The sequence below is a fragment of the Hyperolius riggenbachi genome, chromosome 2 (assembly GCF_040937935.1).
Source record: "Hyperolius riggenbachi isolate aHypRig1 chromosome 2, aHypRig1.pri, whole genome shotgun sequence".
NCBI lineage: Eukaryota > Metazoa > Chordata > Amphibia > Anura > Hyperoliidae > Hyperolius > Hyperolius riggenbachi.
Genome location: NC_090647.1, coordinates 496,213,420 through 496,237,940, shown reverse-complemented (window position 1 = coordinate 496,237,940; position 24,521 = coordinate 496,213,420). Strand labels below are relative to the sequence as shown.

The 24,521-nt window shown below is 44.3% G+C and overlaps 1 protein-coding gene across 4 annotated transcripts in view; it reads left to right on the top strand.

Annotated features, from left to right (window-relative positions):
* Positions 1–23,864, top strand: part of LOC137547169 (chromatin assembly factor 1 subunit B-like) — a 50,708-nt gene extending 26,844 nt beyond the window's left edge. For 3 of the 4 annotated variants that reach the window (XM_068270431.1, XM_068270432.1, XM_068270433.1), the window contains exons 7-14: positions 65–149; positions 3,031–3,127; positions 5,035–5,104; positions 10,291–10,379; positions 17,498–17,654; positions 19,978–20,439; positions 20,534–20,631; positions 23,484–23,864. In XM_068270431.1, the coding sequence (XP_068126532.1) occupies positions 65–149; positions 3,031–3,127; positions 5,035–5,104; positions 10,291–10,379; positions 17,498–17,654; positions 19,978–20,439; positions 20,534–20,631; positions 23,484–23,611 (1,186 nt within the window). In that variant the 3' untranslated portion in view covers positions 23,612–23,864. The remainder of the gene's footprint in view (positions 1–64; positions 150–3,030; positions 3,128–5,034; positions 5,105–10,290; positions 10,380–17,497; positions 17,655–19,977; positions 20,440–20,533; positions 20,632–23,483) is intronic. The other variant, XM_068270434.1, reaches the window with a different exon arrangement.
* Positions 23,865–24,521: the final 657 nt, after the last annotated feature.

Genomic DNA, 24,521 nt, shown 5'->3' with positions numbered 1-24,521 from the left:
CTCTGTATAATGCAGTACCATTTGTTGATGATAGGTGACCTAATGTTTCTCTCTATGTATTTAGTATACTGAGGGTTTACAGAACGGACTCAAAGCGTGTGGCTTTTAATATCAGCAAGATGATGTCCAACAACACGAGTGAAGGGGAGGTAAGTTGTCGTCATTTATTATGTTTTCACCATCATAGCCTACATAATTTTAGCACAGATGTTTCCTATTGTCATTATTTTGAATGTTTATCATCTTTTCAAATCCAATGATAGAATATTCATTGAAAGGGTAAAACCTGTAACCACATGACTGACCTATGTATAGAAGGTGAGCCTTAACAGGACAGAGATTCATGTAACTCGTTATTTGAGAAATGCGGAGTAGGAACTTGATCCTTGGAGTCCACATAGCTCCCACCCCAGTAGCCATCCCCATGCATATGCTGGTCAGCTGACAGTTACCCTGATTACGAGATACTATTCAGTTGCAAAAGTGCCATCTCATAACCTAGAACAGTGGATCAACTTGAAGTTACTTGTTAACTTGACAAAACTGCTACAGAAAGCTGTAACTATTTGAAATGTTTGTGGAGAAGGTAGGAGTCATATACAGGCTTTTGAGTAGCACAAACGGTTTTGTGATGATTGAGAAGATGTGGAGGAGCATAAGCACTCAAAATGTCAGATCACATCATCAAATGGAGAACACTTCAAAATAGTCAACAGAATCCTATCGAAGATAGGTGAATGTAAGAGTGATAGTTTAATTGGTTAACATGTCTAAAGATTTTCTTACCGTATATACTCGCCTATAAGTCGAGAAATTTAGGACTGACTCAAAGTATAAAAGTGGGGGGGTGGCCTTATACTTGAGTAGTCCTAAATTTCACAACTTATAGCCTGGCATTGTGGGGGAGCCTCTTTCTCTCCCCTTACCCTGTGCTAATGCAGCAAGCTTTCCACAAAGCCCCCCTCCCACCCATCACCACGCAAAGGGTGTCCGCTTCTCCCTCTCTCTCCCCCCTGTGTCTGTGATCGAATGCGCAGCCCCAGCGCTTAAGCTGAAGCCGTAACTCACTGATTACACAGCGCGACATCCTCCCTTATCCCTCTGCTCATGCTGGTCTGTTTTACAATACCACAGCTACGGCTCCGATGTCACATGACACATGAAGTCACATGACATCGGCGCCGTAGCTGTGGTATTGGAAACAGACCGGTGTGAGCAGAGGGATAAGGGAGGATGTCGCGCTGTGTAATCAGTGAGTTACGGCTTCAGCTTATGCTCTGGGGCTGCGCATTAGATGACAGACACAGGGAGGAGAGAGAGGGAGAAGCGGACACCCTTTGCGTGGTGATGGGTGGGAGGGGGGATATGCGGAAAGCTGCTGGGGAGAGGGTGAGTGAGAGGGGGGGCCCTTTCCATGGTGGTGGGAGGGAGGGGGGCATTTCAGCAAGCTGCGTGCTGTAGCACTGTGAGAAGGGGAGACAGATGCTGGCAGCTGCAGCTCCTACAATCCAGTGTAAAACAAGGGACACACAGCTAGGGGACACATGGGCCACACAGCCAGGGGGAAATGGGCCACATAGCTAAAGGGGCCACACAGCCTGGCAGACACAGGGGCCACACAGAGGGGTCACAGTGATCACACTGTGACATCCTGGTCCCCAAGTGCAGTCTTTAACTTTCCTGGGTAGACTTATACTTGATTAATAAAAAATTCCAGCTTAAGAGGGTCAAATATTGGGGTCGACTTATACACGAGGTCGACTTTTATCCGAGTATATACTGTATTCATCTAACATTTAAATAAAGAAATATTAATTAAATTGACAGAGTAAGTGAGGGGAAAGGCCAGACTAGTGAATGAAGGGTAGGGTCCTACTTCAGGACAATCCTCCAGCTCACAATGTGATCTAGATGCAGTCAGCTAGTAAATACAACATTCTGGAAAATGACATAAAATAGGTGAACCAACTTTGGAGCTAAACTCAATTAAGCAACAATTTTCCTTGGGTCGGTCATATGGGCTTTCAGCCACTGTCATACCGACAATAGGTGTTTGTAGTATCAAAGATATCTCCAGTTAAATAACTATAGTCTTCAGCCAGAATCTTTTTTATACAAAAATGTATTTTTCTAGTTATAAATGAACATTACATAGATCATGGTTACAATCCGCTTTCAAATAAAGTATCTAACATAGTTAAGCGTTGGTCAACTGAGTACAGAAGTCTACACTTAACCACCTCTGTGAGCATGTGCCAAACTATATAAGATGCCTCTGTGTGTCTGTACTGAGCTTTTTGAACCTTTTTTTTTATACAAAGATATTTGGCAGTGGATTTCCCTTAATACCCATGAGGCATTTGAGATTCAGGTGGGTCTAGAGAACATCCACATCTGCAGATGTACTTTTCCTTGGCTGGGAGTCAACACAGAGTACCTGAGTTACCTGAGATATAGCTTGTCTAGACTACAGCTGCAGATAAGCTCCATGTGACCTCTTGGTTATCTCTTTTCTATTTTTGTAGTGATGGCTAAATATATTGATCTACAGCAGGGAAGGGAGTTCTAACATACAATACTTCCAGTAAGTAGCCTGAAGAGGTGCAATGAGCTGGTGCAGGTACATTACAGCCTTTGTAGCTCTGAAGGTAGTCATAGATTTACAAAGAAATCTGCAGATGGTAAATCAACAAGCATCTGCCTGATCCTGTAGCCCACAGACTCTCAAACTATTGACCGGTGTTGAAAGGTCACTGGATGTAAAGAATGTTTCCTTACGGAGCAGGTGTACTGCTACACATTGTGCATTTTCAGTCTGATGTGGGGTCAGATCAGCCAGTGCTGGCTATTTCATCTGATTCTCCTGCCTATGGCCACCTTTATAATCTGCACTGATAAGAAGAGAAGACTTGCAAACACAGACGTCTTTCCAGATAGAAAGCTTTAAATTGCAGCAAGTTCAGGGCGTGTATTCAGATGAGCACTAATATCCATTTACGATTTTTTTTTTCTGTGGTCCTCTCTTCACAGCAGAGTAAAAGCTATCGGATGTTTCATGATGATGGTTTGAAATCCTTCTTCAGGAGACTGACCTTCACTCCGGACGGCTCTCTTCTTCTCGCCCCAGGTGTGTTTTCCTTAGAGAAGTAGAGTAGTTGTGTGTGACAAAACTACCCTTATCTGTTATGGGTCGAACAAACCTAATTAAAATGGTTCTCATGCCCAAAATCCTCTACATACTACACAACTCGCCTGTGCACCTACCTTTACTCTACTCTTCTTCAATAAACTCAGATCCCTGTTCCTATCTATAGTTTGGAATAAATCCCGGGCCAAACTCAGACATGCAATACTACAATGCCCCACCTCCCTGGGTGGAATAGCTTTACCATCCCCACACTTGTACTACATCGCCTCTCAACTAGAACAACTAGCCCACTGGTTTGTAACAAATTCCCTGCAATCACCAGACCTGCTCGGCTTCCCCTCCACAGACAGCTCTAACAACTTACCTCTGGCTCTATTGAAGGGCACCCTTATCTCTCAATCCCCCTCAAACACTATTCTACTCCAAGCCTCCAAAATTTGGCGCACTGCAAACAGATTAATGTCCTCCCCGGTCTGGGAATCCTACACTCCCCTGTGGCACAACCCTAAACTCCCTGAGCTACTTAAGCTTAACAATGCCAACCGATGGGCAGATAGGGGTATCCACTACATGGGTCAAATAATCAAACAATCAACTCTCCTTCCCTTCACTGACCTCCAAAGTCAATATTCACTACCCCCGCAATTCCACTATATGTATTTACAATTGAGACATGCCCTGGGCTCTCAATTCCCCAACGGACTCCCACACACTGAAAACTCAATCCTTATGGATTTCCTCAAAGACGGCCCCCTCCCTCACCATATAGGTATCCTATACAATACACTCAATGAACAAATCTCAGGCCCAATAGTGGAAAACTCCAAAGGAAAATGGGTACAACTGGATGTTCAATTAGATGAAGAAGAATGGGAAGACTGTCTGCTAGCCACCCGCTACGTATCTCCCAGCATTAGGGACCGTCTGTCCCAACTCTATATAATCCACCAAAGCTACCTCACCCCCAACCGCATTTCAAAATATGCTCAGAACACCACAAACTCCTGCCCTAAATGTGCATTGTCCGACCCCTCCTTCCTACATCTTTTATGGCTTTGCCCCCCAATTGCCGACCTGTGGAAGCAAGTTGTAAATTTCCTTCATGACACCATGGGCTCCCCAGCCTCCTTAGATATTAAAAGCTGTATACTCAACATATATGATCAAGACATAAATAAGTTTGACAAATACTTTTTATTGGAGACTTTATTCACGCTTAAATTGTGCATAGCATATAGATGGTTATCCCCCACGCTTCCTACATTTCTTGACTGGAAAATTAAGGTTAAAAATTCTCTTCCTCTTAAAAAATTAGTATATCAACATAGGGGTTGCCCCGCTAAATTTAATAAAATTTGGGATAGATGGACGAATAACAATACCTGATTAGCTTGTCTTCTACCTATAAGATTCTCATAAGCTAATGCCCACCGCTTCCGGTCTCTCTGCCTGATTACCTTGCCTCGCTCTGGAGAACTCCGCCTATTAATTAAGTGAAGACACTCTTGTCCCTTATCCTTTAACCTCACAACCTATCACCTCCTCTCTTGTGCTGGCCTTAAAACTCACAGGATAGGACATTTGGGTATTCCCTACTTAATACACTTTATATTAAATCCTTTCCTCACACTTGTTACTGTGTTCACTTGACGCAGATTGTTTTTTTTAAGATTCTGTAAATGTATATGTACTCCCCAGATATAACAACTGACTGTACCTGTTTGAACATTCTGTATACTCTGTAATGCATTCCTCATTCAATAAACCTTTTGGTCAATTTAAAAAGAGTAGTTGTGTGTACAGGAACAGGCTAATCCCCCACCCACCAACACGCCTACACGTCTTCCAAACATTCAGACTATCTCACCCTTTCTGTTGTTTTCTAGCTGGCTGTGTTGAAGTTGGAGACGTTTTTGTCAACACAACCTTTGTCTTCAGCAGGAATCTTCTCAAGAGGTCTGTATACTTGCTGCTTTGTGTGGCCTTATTAGTGCTATTTGTTTAGTCGGTTCCCAAGAGATTCAACAGAGAAAAGAGCTGGCACATCCAAAATCCATAAATCTTTATTGATTCCTTGTAAAGGCATATGGCCAACGTTTCGGTGCTGCAGACCTGCTGCTGCTTCCCGCTGAGTACACATCGCTGGGTGTGAGTGTTTAGAGGAGCTTGTCTCCCACTTCAGTAATTTTTACTCAGCAGTAGACAGATTTTTACCCCCGCAAACATTGACTTCATAAAGGGGTGCACTACGTGGCTCCAAAACGTTGGCCATATGCTATTACATGGAACCAATAAAGATTTACTTTGCCCAATCCACTGCGCTGATATTAGTATTAAATGAAGCAAATACAAATAAAACCCCACTTCAGGTGGTACGCTATCTGAAATAATTCAACAAAGTTTACAATATATCCACATAAGACTGCGCAATGTCTCTAAAATAACATCTGCTTGTATACAAGATACGATATCCTGAGGTAAAAAACGGCATATATCATCTCGTATGTCCTTTTTATCCAGCTTTCCAGTGGAACAATAGCTTGTAGCTAGTAGTTTCAGTTGCAATCACCGCCACCACACCCATTTGACTGGGCACTCACCCTTATCCACTTCTAGTATACTCTCAAGGGATCGCCAGCCTATCACGATCCACTTTCCACTTATACAGCAGTATCTTAGATATTACACCTCAAAGTAAAGCACAAGGCCTCCCGTAGCGTAAAAACGTTTCAATTTATTAAAAGAATTTTACAATTGCACACTCACATGTTCCATAAAGTTAAGCAGGCATAGAGTTTTATAGGGCTCTCCTCCATGTGGTGACCACCGGCCGGGCAAAAACAAATCCTCGTTACCCCAGGTCCCCACTCCGTCGGCTTGACCGCTGCACACCAGGCTAACACTTCCTCAAACGTAGCCCCGCCCGACTAGTTTCATCATTAGCATGACTCATCAGGAACTATGGCTCTAGATGGAATGAGGAAACTAAAATATCCCTTGGTCCTCCCCCTGTGCCCGCCCACTGCTCTGGAGCCAATGGCAAGCGCTGGCGTCTTTACCCACAAAGCGTCGCGGCTGCATCAACCACCCAATCACCATTGCGCTACGTCATGCGTACACTTCGCTGCATGATGTTCAAGATAACAGCGCTTCATTCATTCATTCATTCAGACACCTTCTACGGATCTCCAAATCACAGGGAATGTGTGCCAATGTGCACCCCTAGAGAGGACGGCTGTGTCTGCTTGGAGTTTAACCCTTACAGTATCCAATAACAAACCTACTCTATGTACATAATTAGTGATAGATTTATAAGAGTAAGCATAACTTTAATATAATGTACACTGCACAAATAGCCAGTTGCCCTGGATGCGACTCTATCGGGCCTTACCATTAACCGCAACTGAATTTAAACCCAAAATTATGCACACCTCCTCCAAACCATAAACCCAACGGCTAACACATAACCTACCCCACAGCACACTATAAGGCCCTCAGTCACATCCTTAGCATCTAGCTTCACATATCGTCAAAAGTTCCACATATTACACTAGATAATGTCCCATCCCATTTATTTCGCCTATAACTATATTATACATGACTACTTATTCCCACCAGCACACTTCCATCCTCTAGCTGAACCCCACTATGTACCAAGCTGCACAAGTTTCCAGTGCTTAAAGAGACAACGAGCAGTGCAGAAACTATGGAAAGATGCATATAATTTTAAAGCTCTCTTTCTCCTCTTTCCAATGATATGTAAACTGCTGCCCTACGCCTTTTAGTTTTTGCTATTTTCGATTGAAATTGCCGCGGCCGCGATTTCGATCGCGAAAATAGAGAAACTAAAAGGCATAGGGCCGCGGTTTAGGTGTCGCCAGAAAGAGAGCTTTAAAATATCCATCTTTCCATAGTTACATCGTATTACACAGGGCGACCTTTTTTTTGTTGAATGGAGCTGCTGACTTTAAGAAAAAGTCGCCCTGTGTAATCCGGCCGGCGCTTCCTGGAAGGGGCAGAGTCTTCAGCTCTGCCCCTCCTGACGTCAATCGTGGCGCATCGCCGCCTCTCCCCGCCCCTCTTACTCTTCCTTCACAGAGAAGGGGCGGGGAGTGGCGGCGATCCGCATGGCGATTGACGTCAGGAGAGGCAGAGCTACAGCTCATAGTTCTGCCTCTCAGAGCAGCAAAATCCATGACCAAGTTGGTCGTGGATATTTTCAGTGGGATTTGGGAGCTCTGCAGCCCTTGTTTAACGGCGGGGACACGGCGGTTTACATGGCATGAGAGCACTGAAGCAAATTATAAGGTAAAATGTGCAAAATTAGTTCGCTTCAGTGTCTCTTTAAGGTGCCTGCAGTGCAGTGAAACATACGGTGTATAAATGAAGGATTATATAGTGCAATGCACACTACCCAGTAAATTCCACATCCCGCCTCTCTGCAGGACATTGGGGATCTACCACTCGGTGAAGCATACATCGCGCTTCACTCCACTGCTCCCAGTGAAGCTGTAATGCAGTGAAGCATACATCATATTTCTCTCCTCTTAGCTCTCACTGTACTCATTTTTGATGTACTACTTTGGAAGTGCCAGCTCTTTTCTCTGTTGATTACTGCATCGAGGGTGTCCTCCGTCTTTTCCAGCTGTTGCACTCCCCTTAAAGACAATGGGTTTAACCCTGTGTGTGAGAGATAGTATTATAAATGTGTTTCCCACCATATGGCTGGTATGAGTTTTATATATGACCCCATCACTGGTGACCATGCCCTGAGAAGGGCAGAGGCTGGAGTTTGACCTGGACACGTGGGATGCACTAAAATTATAGAGGTGATGCTGAAAACTAAAGGTGCTCATACACTTTTATAGATGGACACCCCATTTGGCCAAAAAAGGATAAAAGCACTTTTCCCCAGGGGCTCCAGAGCCGGCCGATGGCCCTCCCCTCAGGATCCCATGCAGCTTATAGTGGCTCCTGCATGCCAGCGGATCACCTTCCCTGTCTGACTGGCACACTTTCTCCAGTGTCATTTTATCTCCACCAGTGCCAGGTCTGCGTGACCCAGCGGCATGTATGTACTTGCACAACATGTTCCCGGGTCACTGAGAACTGGCACCGGTAAGCTAATGACTAGAGGGAGCACCCCGGCCGGACAGGTGACTTCACTTTGCTGCTACAAGTGTTGTACTTTGCAGAGGCCCTGGATGACTATGGAGGACTATTAGCTGGGGGCCAATTACCGGCTCTTTCGGGCTAGATCTTTTGTCCGGTAGGATCCATAATTTAGACCGATTCCGGAGAGATTTATAAAAACTATGATTGGGCGCTCATTTGGGATGTCGATCTGTGGCAGGTTCCATCAGTGGTTGAAGCTGCTGAAGAAAATGTATTCGTGTATGGGCACCTTAAGGCGTATTCAATGTCTCAGACTTGGTGTAGATTGAGAAAACGACTGCAAGAATGGAACCCAGTGGTACACCACACATAGAGGTGGTTTGGGGAGGAGTTAGTATTTGAGTACCATGCCATAAAAGAATGTCCAGACAGGTAAGCGGAAATCCAAAAATGTGCTTGACCCTTGATTCCTAGTGTTGAGAGGGCGGAGAAGCACACAGACAGGATCCTAGGAGTATGAGGAGGAAATGGCCTGGGGATGAGATGGGGACAATATGGCCCTGAGTGCTGTTAGTGGTTTTGACACCTGAAATTACAGCCACCTGTAGCGATTGGATGTGATCACTAGGGTGACAGTTCAGGGACCCAACACTAGTGGTCCCCAAACTGCGCGCTTGCATCCAATCACTACAGATGCACATGCTGGCAATGATGGGATCTACATGCACAACTAGTATTAAAATATGGTATGTATGCTATCATTTTAATCGGGACAAGCCAAAGTATATATTTTGAGGTGTTTATAACTGTGGCACTTGTCATGTGAAAAATGGAAAACATGTATTTTCAGCATTTTCGCCTATTTTTTTATGTGTAGGAAAATAAATATTGCCCAAAGAAAGCCTATGTTTTCCTGAACAAAACAAAATACGGTAAATTGTGTATTATCCCGTCTAGCAGAACGGGTTTGGCAGTTAGACAGGCTGGAAAAGTGTGCACTGTGCTTCTTGAGCAGCTGATTCACCACAGATCAGCTGCCCCGTTCCACACAGCTTTCCTCACTGCGCTGTGTTGGCTTTTCCGTCAGCGATCAGACCACAGAACAATAGAGAGCAATAATGAGGCATGAAGCATTCCCAGCCTGGAGGAGGGGAATTACAAGTGATTCTAGCGGCATACCAACTCTGCCTAATCACATTACAGGGAAGAGGACTTGCTGAGCACCAGCACAAGGTGATCCACCTCACACCCCCTGCTATGTACAGCGCTGTGCCCTGCAGTAATCTGCCCGCTATCATACACCTTGTCTATAAAAGGGTCTTGCCCCTAATCACAGCCCACCAGGGGAGAGCTTACCTAAGCGGAGATCAGCGGCTGCTGTCTATGGAGCGGAGGTCAACTGCATTCAGTGTGCTGTACAGCCCCTCTACTCACATCTTACACAGACAAGTGCTGTGACTTCGGGACGGGCTACAACACAGCGCAGTGATGAAAGCTGAATGGAACGGAGCAGCTGATCTGTGGTGAATCAGCTGCTCAAGAAGCACAGTGCACACTTTTCCAGCCTGTCTAACTGCCGAGCCCGTTCTGCTAGACGGGATAATACACAAGTACCCAAAATACATGTCACTTTGATGGCAAAAGTATTATAAAAGTTATTGCTGTAGCTATAGCAACAGAACTGAGATGCCAACATTGTGAGGAACCTTATGGGGTAAGAACTCCGGAACCTGAAGTGGTTAAACAATTATCTGCCCAATACGTGTTCAATAACTAGACAGGTTGTTGGCTGAAGTATGTGGACTTGCCGTACTTTTGTCTGCATATTTCTATCACCTTCTCAGAACTGAAGTTGCTCAGCAATAATGACAGTGTTTTGTAGAGCACGAAGAAGAGCAGTTTTCAAGCTCTGGGCTTGTTCTGCATTAGTATAAAGATATAACAACCTTACATTTTTCAGGTTAGAGTTCTTTTGACCAAACTGTTAGGACAGTTGTGTTGATAAGACTGTGTTGTGTCCTTTGCAGGCCTTTAGCTCACCTGCCCTGTCCAAAAAAGGCCACACTTGCTGTACGATGCTGCCCTGTCTTCTTTGAGCTGAGATCTGACATCAAAGGTAAAGTAAACAAATCCTACTCACTCACTAAACAAAGTTGTATCTACATACTTATCAACAGAGCAATGGTGTAAGCTGGCTTCAAGAAAAGCAGGGTTAACTCACTCTGGTAGCCACCGCTGGCCGTCACTCTTCATGCTGGGCTCACAAAATGTTCTCCATCACCACTAGGAGGTGGAAGTATCAGGAGGATGTAGAGGGGTTGTGTAGTGCTGTAGCCAGAGGCAGAAACCAGATTGATTAAAAGGACAACTGAAGCGAGAGGGATATGGAGGCTGCCATATTTATTTCCTTTTTAAACAATACCAGTTGACTGGCTGTCCTTCCTCTAGCTAATACTTTTAGCCATAGGCCCTGAACAAGCATGCAGATCAGATGTTTCTGACCAGGGCTGTGGAGTCTGCTATTGTTTAAAAATAAAATAAATAAATATGGCTGCCTCCATACACCTCTCTACCAATACCCACCACCCCAAGTGGTATGAATATTCCTGGATTTTAGGGTCTTTTTAAAAGGGCAGTCCCTGCTCTCACTCACCTCCCTGGCCTCCAGCACTGCAATTTTACCTCCCTCCTCCAGGTGGCGCTGTAACTCTCTGGAGAGATCGACGCAATCTCACCAGAGTGTTTCAGGGCCTCCGAGAATAGGAAGAACGGCTACCGACGTCTGGATCTCCTGGTGAGTAAAAGCTCACGCTGCGCGCTATACTCTGCATAGAGCTCCCGGCGGCTAGCCCGAGCATAGCTCTGGATTACCACCAGGGAAGTTAAATGCAACTGAGCAGCTTGAGATAGTTTACAAAATGAACCTCCCTGTAAGGGAGGTTCAGAATAGTGTGTCGTTGGGTTAAGGGTCATTATTTGCCTACATGCTGGTTCTCCTCTGCCCCCCCATCCGTATGGGATCTACCGCAATGCATGCTGGGAGATGTAGTCTGTGGATGCGAGTACATCCCTGTACTCATCCACGAACTACATGTCCCCGCGTGCATTGAGTCAGTTGCATCTTTTCTAGGGAACTTGAAAAAGCAACAATCTCTCTTGGGGAAGATGGTGAATCCCATACGAATGGGAGCCAGAGGCACCTGTTAACCTCCCTGGCGGTATGATTATTTTCAGATTTTGTCTAAAAGCGGTGCAATTTTTTTCACAAGCTTTTAGACCTTAAAAAAACATACAGCTAGATAGATATGCAGCAGCCCTGCACATTACATACCTTTCATGGATCTAGATTGGGGTTATCGCTCTGAGCTGCAGCTTTCCGGCCTGAGCCTGACTCAGGGTTATCGCTAAGGAGGTTAAGTAATGATGCTCACCACGACACCCCGAACCATCCAACAGCTCGAGATACGAAGCTCTTCTATGGGGGGTCGTCATTCATTTTATACATTTTTATCTCCAGGTGCTCAGTTGCCTTGATCTTCTTTTAAGGCCCGTTTCCACTTGTGCGGTGCGGAATCGCCGCGGATCCCCCGCTGACGAAATTGCATGCAGGAGCGAAATCTCATGCGATTATTTTTATTTTATTTTTTTTACCGCGATTTCGCATAAGTTAGTGTATATGCGATTTTAACCATGTCAGTGCCTGTGTGATTTTTACATTGTTTTCATGCGAAATTGCATGCGGTTTTCCTATTAAATACATTGTAAGCGATTCGCATAGTGGTGTGCGGTATGCAAATTCTGCAGGGTCTACCGCGCAGATTTCTTCTGCACTGAAAAACGTTTAGAAATTCTGACAAGTGGAAACGGTCCCATCCACTTGTATTGGCTATGCGAATCTGCATGCAGGAAACGCATGCAGATTCGCTCTAGTGGAAACGGGCCCTCACACTTTTTGCACACTCATCCTTATTCACAACACAGTCAATTTTGGAGCAGAGAACAGCAGATACTGCAGCTAAAGAGGAATTGAGCAGAACCGATGGTGAAATCGTTCTCATGCCTTTCAGCATGTGCAGGACAAAGATTATGGGCATGATCAATTAGTGTATGGTTGGCAGATGAGAATTGTGTGTATGTGTGCATTGAGTGGGAAGCGCTCCATCCTAAAGCTGTTTTTTTTTTTGTTTTGTTTTTTTTTTGTGTTAATTGGGGGGTTTTATAGGTATGTGTGTGTAACTGATTTAAGTTTCAGGAGGTAGATTCTACGTCCTAATTAGCCCCATGTGTTTTCTAGGACGTAGAATCTACGTCCTGCATTAATTACCGCTGTCTGCCGCTGCTCGTCACGTGAATGGTCAAGTGAATGATTGTTGCTGTTGGCTAGCAACAATCATTCAATAAAGTTAGAAAAAAATAATAATAAAGTGACATAGTCCCAATAAAAGTGTTGTTTTTTTTTTTAATTCCCCATTCATTTTTAACCCAAACCTAGCCTATTAACCCATTATTAACCCCTACAATACCTAAACCTGTATATATAAACGTTTAATGACTGCCCCCAGTAGCGATCGAGTGCAATCGCTAGGGTGAAAGTTTCAGGCCCCAATGCTCTACAAATGTAACGCTCTGCCATTGCCAAGTGATGTATCTGTACAGCACTCTGGCTCCCTGAACTGTCGCCCTAGCGAACGCATTCGATCGCTACAGACGCGCAGAGTGGGGATTATCTGGAAGGGCCAAATAATTTTTGCAAATATTTTATAACTGTGGGACATGTGATGTGAAAATTAGGAAGGGCGAAAAATGAAGAAAAAATTTCTGCATTTACGCCTAATTTTTCCCATATAAATGGACTATAGAACAAAATAGTTTTGGAAGAAAAATATTACCCAAAAAAAGTCTAGATTGTACTGAAAAAAACAAGACCTGTATCACTAAGATGGCATAGATAATTAAAAAGTTACTGCTGTATCAATACGACACAGCTAAAGTGTCAAAAATGTCAGGAACTTTAAAGAGGAGCTGTTAGGTATAAGGTCTCAGAGGAAAAAAAACACACATATCAGTAGCTAAATGTTGGCTGTGCTTATATTACATATGCATTTCACTGTCCACGTTTGCATTTCACAGAATTTTTATATAGGATTTGCAGAGAATGATGCTCCTGACAGCTCATGGCAGGTTCCATGTTTGTCTGTCTTGTATGAAGCCAGTTGTGATGTAATATCCTCCCTGCTTCCTGATGATTCTACTCACAAAAAAGATCAGGATCAAAGATCCTAATGGTTCATGATCCGGACAACACTACTGTGCAGTGAATATTAATTAGCCATGTGGCTAGGAACAATAGCGGACTCATGCAGTATACTCTAATGGAACATGTGCCCTGTGATTTTTCAGTGCTGTGAATTTTAGGCTGCTGTTACAAGCTGCTGTAACATGAGCCTGTAACTTCCCACTGTGAAAGCAGCCTTAGGGCGGGATAGGGAAATGAAGGGGAGGACCCAAGGTAGTGCAGTGGGGAGAAGAAGCAGCCCCAGAATGCTTTGCAGCATGTTATGCTTCCTGCCGGCCTCCTTAGGAGCTTGGGAATAATGAGCCTTGATGTGCAGCAAACATTAAAATATGATAGATTTTTAACTTCAGTATTGCCTTTTTGGCTTCCTTTTAAACTGTTTAACACAGGAGAATAGAGGTTTAAATTAGCTTTTGCAGCCCGACAGTTACTCTTTAAGGTTTAAAAACCGTGGAACGAGAACCAGTTAAAGTTATGTTCCAATAAAGTTTTGTATTTTGTTACAATAGTTGAGCAGCAGGTTGTTTGTGATCGTTTGTGTAGAAGTAAAAGTTGAAATTGTACAACCTAGTGTTCCCCTATACCCTGGGTACAGGGTAGGGTGGTTTAAATTGCATGTTTACCAGAATAATTTTTTGATTGGATGTTTAAAGGAGTAATGTAGGGGGGAAAAAAGTTGAACTTACCTGGGGCTTATAATGGTCCCCCACAGACGTTCTGTGCCCACGCAGCTCACCAATGCTCCAGTCCGTGCCGCCGGTTTACTTCCGAAATCTGCGATTTTAAAGTCACAAACCACTGCACCTGTGTGGCCCCGTCATTGCTCCCACTAACCTCAACAGGAGGTCTGCGCAGTGCGCTCTCGGTGATGTCAGTGGCAGCGAGGACGCGGCCGCGCAGTGGTTCATGACTCAAGTCGCAAATTCCGAAAGTGAACCAGTGGCGGGGACCCCGGAGCATTGGTGAGTGGCTGTGTGAGCACAGGACGTCTGCGGGGGACCATTAGAAGCCCCAGGTAAGTTCAACTCTTTTGTTTCCCCCCCCCCTACCCCTGTACAGTACACTTTTTTTTTTTAAAGTGGGATTGTCACCATAAAAATCACATTTCAACAGCAACTGGTCTGAATGTATTAAGTAATAAAGATGCTAATCCGGCATTCAAAACTTTTAAAACTTTTTCTGCTGTTATGGTTTGGAGTTATGACATACCTTAGGAGCACTGGCTCTTTAATTGCCTGGCAAAACAGTTGTTTTGATGCTCTTTATCTATAATACAGTGGGTTGCAAAAGTATTCAGCCCCTTGAAGTTTTCCACATTTTGTCATATTACTGCCACAAACATGAATCAATTTTATTGGAATTCCACATGAAAGACCAACACAAAGTGGTGTACACATCAGAAGTGGAACGAAAATCATACATGATTCCAAACATTTATTACAAATAAATAACTGCAAAGTGGTGTGTGCATAATTACTTGGCCCCCTTTGATCTGAGTGCAGTCAGTTGCCTATAGACATTGCCTGATGAGGGATAATGACTAAATAGAGTGCACCTGTGTGTAATCTAATGTCAGTACAAATACAGCTGCTCTGTGAGGGCCTCAGGTTGTCTAAGAGAATATTGGGAGCAACAACACCGTGAAGTCCAAAGAACACACAAGACAGATCAGGGATCAAGTTATTGAGAAATTTGAAGCAGGCTTAGGCTACAAAAAGATTTCCAAAGCCTTGAACATCCTACGGAGCACTGTTCAAGCGATCATTCAGAAATGGAAGGAGTATGGCACAACTGTAAACCTACCAAGACAAGGCCATCCCCCTTAACTCACAGGCCAAACAAGGAGAGTGCTGATCAGAAATGCAGTCAAGAGGCCCATGGTGACTCTGGACGAGCTGCAGAGATCTACAGCTCAGGTGGGAGACTCTGTCCATAGGACAACTATTAGTCATGCACTGTACAAAGTTGGCATTTATGGAAGAGTGGCAAGAAGAAAGGCATTGTTAACAGAAAGCATAAGAAGTCCCGTTTGCAGTTTGCCACAAGCCATGTGGGGGACACAGCAACCATGTGGAAGAAGGTGCTCTGGTCAGATGAGACCAAAATGGAACTTTTTGGCCAAAATGCAAAACGCTATGTGTGGCGGAAAACTAACACTGCACATCACTCTGAACACACCATCCCCACTGTCAAATATGGTGGTGGCAGCATCTTGCTCGGGAGGTGCATCTCTTTAGCAGGGACAGGGAAGCTGGTCAGAGTTGATGGGAAGATGGATGGAGCCAAATACAGGGCAAACTTGGAAGAAAACCTCTTGGAGACTGCAAAAGACTTGAGACTGGGGCGGAGGTTCACCTTCCAGCAGGCCAATGACCATAAACATAAAACCAAGGCAACAATGGAATGGTTTAAAACAAAACATATCTGTGTTAGAATGGCCCAGTCAAAGTCCAGATCTAAATCCAATCGAGAATCTGTGGCAAGAGCTGAAAACTGCTGTTCACAAACACTGTCCATCTAATCTGACTGAGCTGGAGCTGTTTTGCAAAGAAGAATGGACAAGGATTTCAGTCTCTAGATGTGCAAAGCTGGTAGAGACATACCCTAAAAGACTGGCAGCTGTAATTGCAGCAAAATGTGGTTCTACAAAGTATTGAATCAGGGGGGCCGAATAATTACGCACACCCCACTTTGCAGTTATTTGTAAAAAATGTTTGGAATGATGTATGATTTTTCGATCCACTTCTCACATGTACACCACTTTGTATTTGTCTTTCACGTGGAATTCCAATAAAATTGATGCATGTTTGTGGCAGTAATGTGACAAAATGTGGAAAACTTCAAGGGGGCCGAATACTTTTGCAAGCCACTGTATATAAGGTGGACAGTGCAATACATATGTAAGTAAAACTAGTATTTATCTACTTATGTTTTTTTTAATTCTAGGTTAGCATGGGTGTCACTTGTTCTTTAAAGCTGTCTAGAACATTTTGGCAACTTTGAAGAAAACATCTAATGTAGCAATTACCTTTGCTTCTATTAGGAAGGGGTTAAAATGTCATCCAAAATCAGTGTCTAAGAGTAGTGATGTAGGCAAACAGCTCGCCTGTGGACAGCTATGGCCCTGTACTACTTCCAGGTCACTGTCTCTCAGTAGTACGCATGGCCTGGCGGTGCGTGTTCTTGAGCACTGCCTTCTTGCGGCAACAGGAGCGCAATCAAAGACTCGCACCGCCGGGCTAGGGCATGCGTACTACTGAACGTGTCCAGCCCAGGGCATGCTTACTATTGAGAGAGTGACCCTGAAGTTGTACAGGGCCATAGCTGTTTGCAGGCGAGCTGTTGTCCTAGGCAGGCGAGCTGTTGTCCTAGGCAGGCGAGCTGTTGTCCTAGGCAGGCGAGCTGTTGTCCTAGGCAGGCGAGCTGTTGTCCTAGGCAGGCGAGCTGTTGTCCTAGGCAGGCGAGCTGTTGTCCTAGGCAGGCGAGCTGTTGTCCTAGGCAGGCGAGCTGTTGTCCTAGGCAGGCGAGCTGTTGTCCTAGGCAGGCGAGCTGTTGTCCTAGGCAGGCGAGCTGTTGTCCTAGGCAGGCGAGCTGTTGTCCTAGGCAGGCGAGCTGTTGTCCTAGGCAGGCGAGCTGTTGTCCTAGGCAGGCGAGCTGTTCGCCTACATCACTATCTAAGAGTACCTATAATGTGTACATGGATTTCTTTGCTCCTTTGCAACCCCTGCATTCTGTCTCACTGTAGCCATCAATGACATTCAGGCCTTCACCTACTCTATCCATTACAGACTTGAGTTCATTGGTGGTCGTGCAGCTGTACACGACCCTCAGTGTTGCATGAAACAGGCCACAAGTCACCTCTATACAGCCTGTTTTTTGAAATTTGGAGGGATTCTGGTCATGACTGGTAACCCAATACGTCTGTCTTTGGCTGTCAGATGGTGAAGGTCGTCCTCCTGGTCTGCTCTCTCAGCCATACCGTATGGTGTTTGCGGTTGCCTCTGAAGACTCGGTGCTCTTCTATGACACTCAGCAGCTCTTCCCCTTCGGTTTTGTGTCCAATGTGCATTACCACACACTGAGTGACTTATCCTGGTAAGAAGAATGTTCTGTGTTATTGTCTAGTACTGCCGAAAGTGTTTAGCAGGGTTCATACCTGACAATGGTATGTATGGTACTGCATTTGTTCTGTTGCGTTTTAAGTTTTGTTTTGTGTTTTTTCGGTTGTGGAGGAATACATTGTAATTGTGAATGCAAATGTGGTATGTAAAAAAAAAAAAAAAAGTTTCCAATTTTAAAATTGAGGGCATAATGCAAGCTACTTGCAATTCCCGAGCAGGAGATTGACTACAATGGCGATGGCAGGAGTGCGCGTTTTGCCATGCACACCCATACAAGCATGAATCAAATAGGTATGATCCCTGCCTAAGCAAAAGAGAGGGCCTGTTCTTTGGCTAATAAGCTAATGAATGAATGCTGGAGGACAGGCCAGCTGAATCCATCTATTGATTTTCCAGCTGCAGTATTTTTAATACAACCTCCTTTGAAGCCAGGCAAATTCCCAAAGCCATCATGTTTAGTGAAAATTAAATGATTACCTTTTTTGGAACTGAACTTTTTTTGTTTCAGTATGGCATAGTTCACAACACAAAACGCAATCGCTTAGTGATTACAGTTGTGATTTTTAGAGGGAATTTTAACCATTTCAGCCCACAGGTATTTCACCTTATGGACAAGAGGAATTTTCACATTTCAGCGCTCCTCCCTTTCATTACCCAATAAATTTATCACTACTTATCACAATGAAATGATCTATACCTTGTCTTTTCAGCCACCAATTAGGCTTTCTTTGGGTGGTACATTATGCTAAGAATTTTTATTCTAAATGCATTATAATGGGAATAATAAGAAAAAAATAGAAACATTTCTCAGTTTTCAGCCATTATAGTTTTAAAATAATACATGCAAGTAATTAAAATCCACACATTTTATTTGGCCATTTGTTCCAGTTATTGCAACATTAAAATTATATCCGTAGTATTAGTATAATGTATGGTAATTGGAAATAAAGGTGCATTTTTTTTCAGATTTACATCCATCACTAATTTGTATCCCATAATTTAATAATATGCCCTCTTGACATACATATTAATAAAATGTTATTCCCCAAAGTCAGTTGGTGCAACTTTACTATTTGGCCACACTGAGCGCTTCCTATTGGCATACAATAAGTACGCAATAGGAAGTAATAGGGAAGTAAGGCAGGCAGTAGTGGATGACTGTGATCACGGTGGTTTAGAGGGGAGATTAATGAATGGGAACTTTGTTCCCATTCATAAATCTAACGATCGGTGGTGGAAGTAGGCAGGAGGAAGAGTGGTGGTTCTATTTAAGAATGAACACTGTTTTTGAACTAAAACGGTGTTCATTCTCGGCGGACGTGTATGGATTGGCTCTGGACTTTTGGCCCCTGCAGGCCACCCCCCCCCCGTTTCCGGAAACAGCGTGATCGCGGGCATCTGCCCACACGATCGGGCCCACAGCCCTCCAAACTGCAGGGACGTGACTAGCGTGTCCCTGCAGCTGTAGCTGCTGCCGCTGCGGATGTGAGGCTCACGTCCCAGCGGCAGAAATGGTTAAAGAAATGTGCGCTTTTTTTTTCTAAAGATCAAAACGCTGCTGTGAGAACACCCTCATAGGGTAACCTTGCTCCAGCACCGGCAATCTGCAAACAAAGCACAATAGCTCACAGGGTGAGATACCTGCCCTTATAGCTGTAAATTGGTGTAGCTGTGCTTGGCTGCAGATATGGATTTATCCATACAAACTTTTGGACAACTGAAGTGAGAGGTATACGGAGGCTGCCATATTTCCTTTTAAGCAATACCTGTTGCCTGGCATCCTGCTGATCCTCCGTCTCTAATGCTTTTAGCCATAGACCCTGAACAAGCATGCAGCAGATCAGGTATTTCTGACATTGTCAGATCTGACCAGGTTAGTTGCATACTTGTTTCTGGTGTTATTCAGACACTAGTGCAGCCAAATAGATCAGCAGGATAGCCAGGCAACTGGTATTGTTTAACAGGAAATAAAATATGGCAGCCTCCATATTCTTCAGTTGTCCTTTAAAACTTCTCACCTCACCTTTTTACCTTTAGCAGAGATGTCCTATATAAAATTGCTCATCTACTTCCTGTGAAATAGTTCCTCTTCCGACCCTCCAGGGGTTGTGAGAAGAAGCATTATGGGTGGGAAGTGGCCAATCAGAATGTAATAACCTGCTCTTAGAATAGTGTTAGTAATATGGTAGCATATAGTATAGTTACCTGACTTCTTACTACTTCCACTTTTTACTTCCTGTCATCAAAATGTAGATTCCTCGTTCTGCAGGTAATGCTGCTCGCTTTTTGTTTTTCAGGTCCAAGGATGGGACCTACCTGACCATCTCCTCCACTGATGGATACTGCTCCTTTGTCACTTTCGAAGAAGGTGAGCTCGGAGTGCCTCTTAAAGAGAAACCTGCATTAGTTCTAAAGACTCCTTCCGCCACGGAGAAGAAGATGAAGAAATCTCAGAGCAGAAGGGTTTCCTCTCCAATTCTCCGGGCAGGAGAGCTTACCGCCAGTTCCAGACTCCCTGAGCAGTCCAGTCCCTCTACCCCATTCCATAGCAAACCAACAGCAGCCTCTGCTGGCGGCGATGTGGCGACAACACCAGTGGCCATAGCATTAACGCCTGCCACTCCTACCTCTGACGACAAGAAGCGCGGGCAGAGCGGCAAGGCTTCCCAGCCCAGAAGAATCATGCTCAATACTCTAGAGGCTTGGAGCAAGCCTATTAAACCAGTCACTGCCAGCAAACCCAGCACACCTAGCCCGAGGTAAGTGCACAACACTGCAAAATTAGTATTGGTGCTTTTTATGTATAATAATCTGTGTGGTTGCAAAGCTTATGCCCTGTCTGCCATTATACAGGAGGGTCGCCCTGATCCCTGTAAAGACAAATTCACCCAGCACGCAGCAGACCATCCCAGTGTCTCCATTGCCAAGCCGGAAGGAGACCAGCAGCACTGGTAAGTGAGGGATCTCTTCTGTCCAGTGCATCCCTGAATTTGTTACTCATCTTTTACAACTTGAATACCGTAAAGTAAAATATTCTATTTTGTCATTCGTATGTGTCCTCTTGCTTCTCCTGTGGCTAAACGGTCTCTTGAAATACACATTGCATCTTATTGAAAATGCTTAAAGTGAATGACCCCCCCCCCCCCCCCTAAAAAAAGAGAAAAGGCTCTGGGCGTTATAGAGCCTCTCCGCTCCTCTCTCAGTCCCCGCGTTCCATCGCTGGCTCTCATGGTAGGAGAATACAACCAATTGGTCCAATACTGCTCTCCGCCGCCGAAGGAGGCTTGGGGAGTCTTCGGTAGCCCAGGTGCATCCAAAGATGGGTGACTCCTTACTGCGCACAAGTGAGCACGCTCTCCCGCACATGGAGCCGCCTGTCGTCGGAAGCACTCAGGCTCCCGAAGACTAACTAAGTGCTCTGCAGCAAGGGGATTTGAATGGGGGAGCTGCCGCTTGCGGTAACCCCGAGTCAGGCTCGGGACGGAAATCCACAGCTCTGAGCAGAAATCCTGTGTGGGATCCTTCGGAGGTGTGGAATGTGCAGGGCTGCCTCAGATGTATCAAGCAGTATGAACCCCTTTAAATTTGGCCCTCAAGTGGTTTCTCCACTTTGCATTATGTTAAGCCCTCTGTAGACTATCAGGGAAGCTATATTGGAGGTATATTGGAGGTGAAGCCTTAGAATACCAGAGAAGCTATATGGGGGACGGAGGGGGAAAGCACTAAACACAAGGAAACTGTATAGGGGAGGGTGGGTCCTCCAGACACCAGGGAACTGTATAGGGGAAGATGGGGGACCATTAGACACCAGGGAACTGTATAAGGGAGGAAGGTGGCCACTAGACATTGAGGTTGGCCCGTGACTAGGTCCTAGTGTACAATTTCGGGCCCACTTTGAATTTGAGTTTTGACACTGCTCCAAGGGAACCAGAGCCTTCCCTCTTAGGTTAGTATGTAACTTTTTCTTCCCTGGGTGGTTACAGGTACACCTTTAAGAACCCTAGTTCACCTTCTCATTTTTAAATGTCACATGACAATGAATATGCTTTAATTGGCTATGCACAAACTTTTGTCTATAGTTTGTCTGTACTGCTTGCAGGAAGTATGTAGAAAGCACCTACCAATTTTTTTTATTCAGTTGCTCCTCAATGCAAGTAGAATACAAGTTGCTTCCTCAGCACAGAGCAGATCAGCTGAGTCAGTGGACCTCCTCCCTCGGCTGTTGAATGATTAACTCTTTGTGGCCAGCACTGCAAGTACTGTTCAGTAGTTGCGCTTTGTTCGATGTGTAATAAAGCATTTAACTCTTTCCACACCCTCCTCAGTGTGTTTTAAAAACCTTGGATGCCTATCCTCACTCTTCCTTCAATAAACAATTTATCTCTGCTCCTTTTTTACTTTTATTTTTAAGACCCCAGGAAGGGTAAATGCTAATTACACGGTGATCGAGGAGGTAGTAGACAGGAATTGATAAGTGTGGACCTGCAGGTGTAGTGCTGGCTATAAATCTGGCAGCAGCACTTGCAGTAGGTGAATGGTTTGGGATCAAGGGATTTGCTCTGTGTTCAGTGAAAGACTAGCTGGTGTCCAGTCCCAGTTCCTTCCTGTCTGCCTCATGTGGGTGGTAACTGCATTAGGAAGTAGCTTGGGGTGGCTTACAGACTTATGGCTCTAATAGTCAATCAGGATATGATCTTGGTTTAGGTAAACTGTTGTGCAAACCCAGCAAGCAAAACATAATTTAAAAAGGATCTTTGTACAATGCACAACTTGTTCATCATTTAGCATTATTATATATTCCACACAGTATACATTTAAAATAAACAAGAGCTGGAAGGTGGACCTAGTGGTGTAACCACCATGATATTAATCCCTGCGGCTGTTTGAGGGAGGGAGAAGGAGAACCGGAGCTTCCCTGGCTGCTGCCCTTTGGTGGCTGGTTTGCAGAGATGCACAGGTATAATATTTATATTTACCTCCTTGCAGAGCACAGTGCTCCTGTCCTTTCTGTATTGCCTCACTCTCCCTCTCATGTCCACCAGTCTTGTCCTGGGACAATGGAAATTCTACAGAACTGTTCTAGGGGCAGGAGCTATGGATAGGCATCCGGGAGCCACATGGTGTTTGAAGTTGAGGGTTTGAGTTGGGGTGACTGTTTAACCAGTTAGGTTTCAGCATAAGGAAAAGGTATCATTGAGGAGAGGTTAAAGTTAGGCACCAGGAAGGGGCTTACCTCTTAGGAGAAGGTTAGGCTTGGGTATCTAGAGGTGAAATGATTTAGTGAGGATTAAAGGACCATTATTGTGAAAAGATTAAAATTTTAAATTCATACGTTTAAAATGTACATTTGTTCCAAAATAAAATGCACTATAAAAGTAGTTTTCCTATGTTGCTGTCACAGTAGCTAGTTAAAATCTTACAAATATGACAGGTTTTGGCCTAGTCCATCTCCTCATATGGCATTGTCATGGTTTTCTTTGCTTTCTGAAGCACTTACTGAATGACAGTTGCCCAGTCCAACTGTCAAGAGTGTGCAATGAATTAGAGAGGCTGGTATATTTGTATAGATCCTGTCCAGGGTGTGCTTTTCTAAAACAAACAAAAAAATGCAGACAATCCTCCACGAGGAGATGGGTTAGTACAACATTAGTCAGCTTTCAATTGCATACTGAACCTCGGTGCCTGAACAAGTAATACTGAAGCTACATGTTCTGCTTTTGTGGAGGAAAGAGTAATTCTGGCTAATATTAGTCCTTTTTTCCTGTTTCATATTTAACGCTGTTGTCCGTCTTTCTTTGTGCAGAAAATTCTCCCGTCCTAGACCCGAGCTGCAGACCGCCAGAGTCCAAGCGTTTAAAAACTGAGCTGCCGCTAATCATTGTGGACGACGAAAAGCCCGGCTGCAGCAAAGATATAGATAAAATGTCCTAATGGAGCGTCTTGCTGGACTGCAGGGACATTCCTATTGTAAATGTCTTTTGAATGGATGCAAACAGAACATTGTGGTGCACCCCTGCATTGTGCAGGAGGTGACGGGCTGCAAACAGCAGATGCGGGATCTATCAGTGCGCCAACTGAAGACACATTGAGCCACCGAATTCTGAGGCTGAATCTTCTGTCTGCTCTGATAAGAGCTTCATTTTCCAGTTATGTTATTGCTTAATGTACATTTGTGATCAACAAATATTCTCCTAATGTGGCTCATTGGCTCCACCCATGAAGCAGAAGTTGGGATTAGTAAATTGCAGCGTCCGGCAACTGATACATTTAAAGGACCACTATCATGATAAATTGTAAAACACATACATATAAATGTACATTTCTCCCTGAGTAAAATGCACTATAAACTACTTTTTTCTATGTTGCTGTCACTGCAGCGCTTTGGAATTGCCGATTCCAAAAGAGCTAAGCTATTGAAAGTAGATGGGGGAAAACTCAAAAGAGCAACTGTGTTTTGAGAAATCGCAATTTCAGGTTCTGCAGCTTTATTGAGCGATTGCATTCCAAAACAAAAGATACAAATGCTGCAAAATCGCTTTGTAAGCGCTGTGCAAAAGCGATTTCACTACCCGAGCAAACAAATGAAAATAATGCATATTGCTAATGCTCTGCAAACGCAAGCACTAAAAAATTGCTCCAAAAATCCACCAAAATCACTTTAAAATCACTGTACAAAACGCTAAGTGATTGCGATTAGCATTCAGTAGTTGACCCCCAGCCGGACTGGTTTTTGGACTAGTACATTTCCTCTTGGAGGATTCATAGTATTACATTTTTGTTCTTTACAAAAGAACTCCCTGGAAAGGCTCTATACCAGGGCTGGGCAAACTATGCGGCCTGG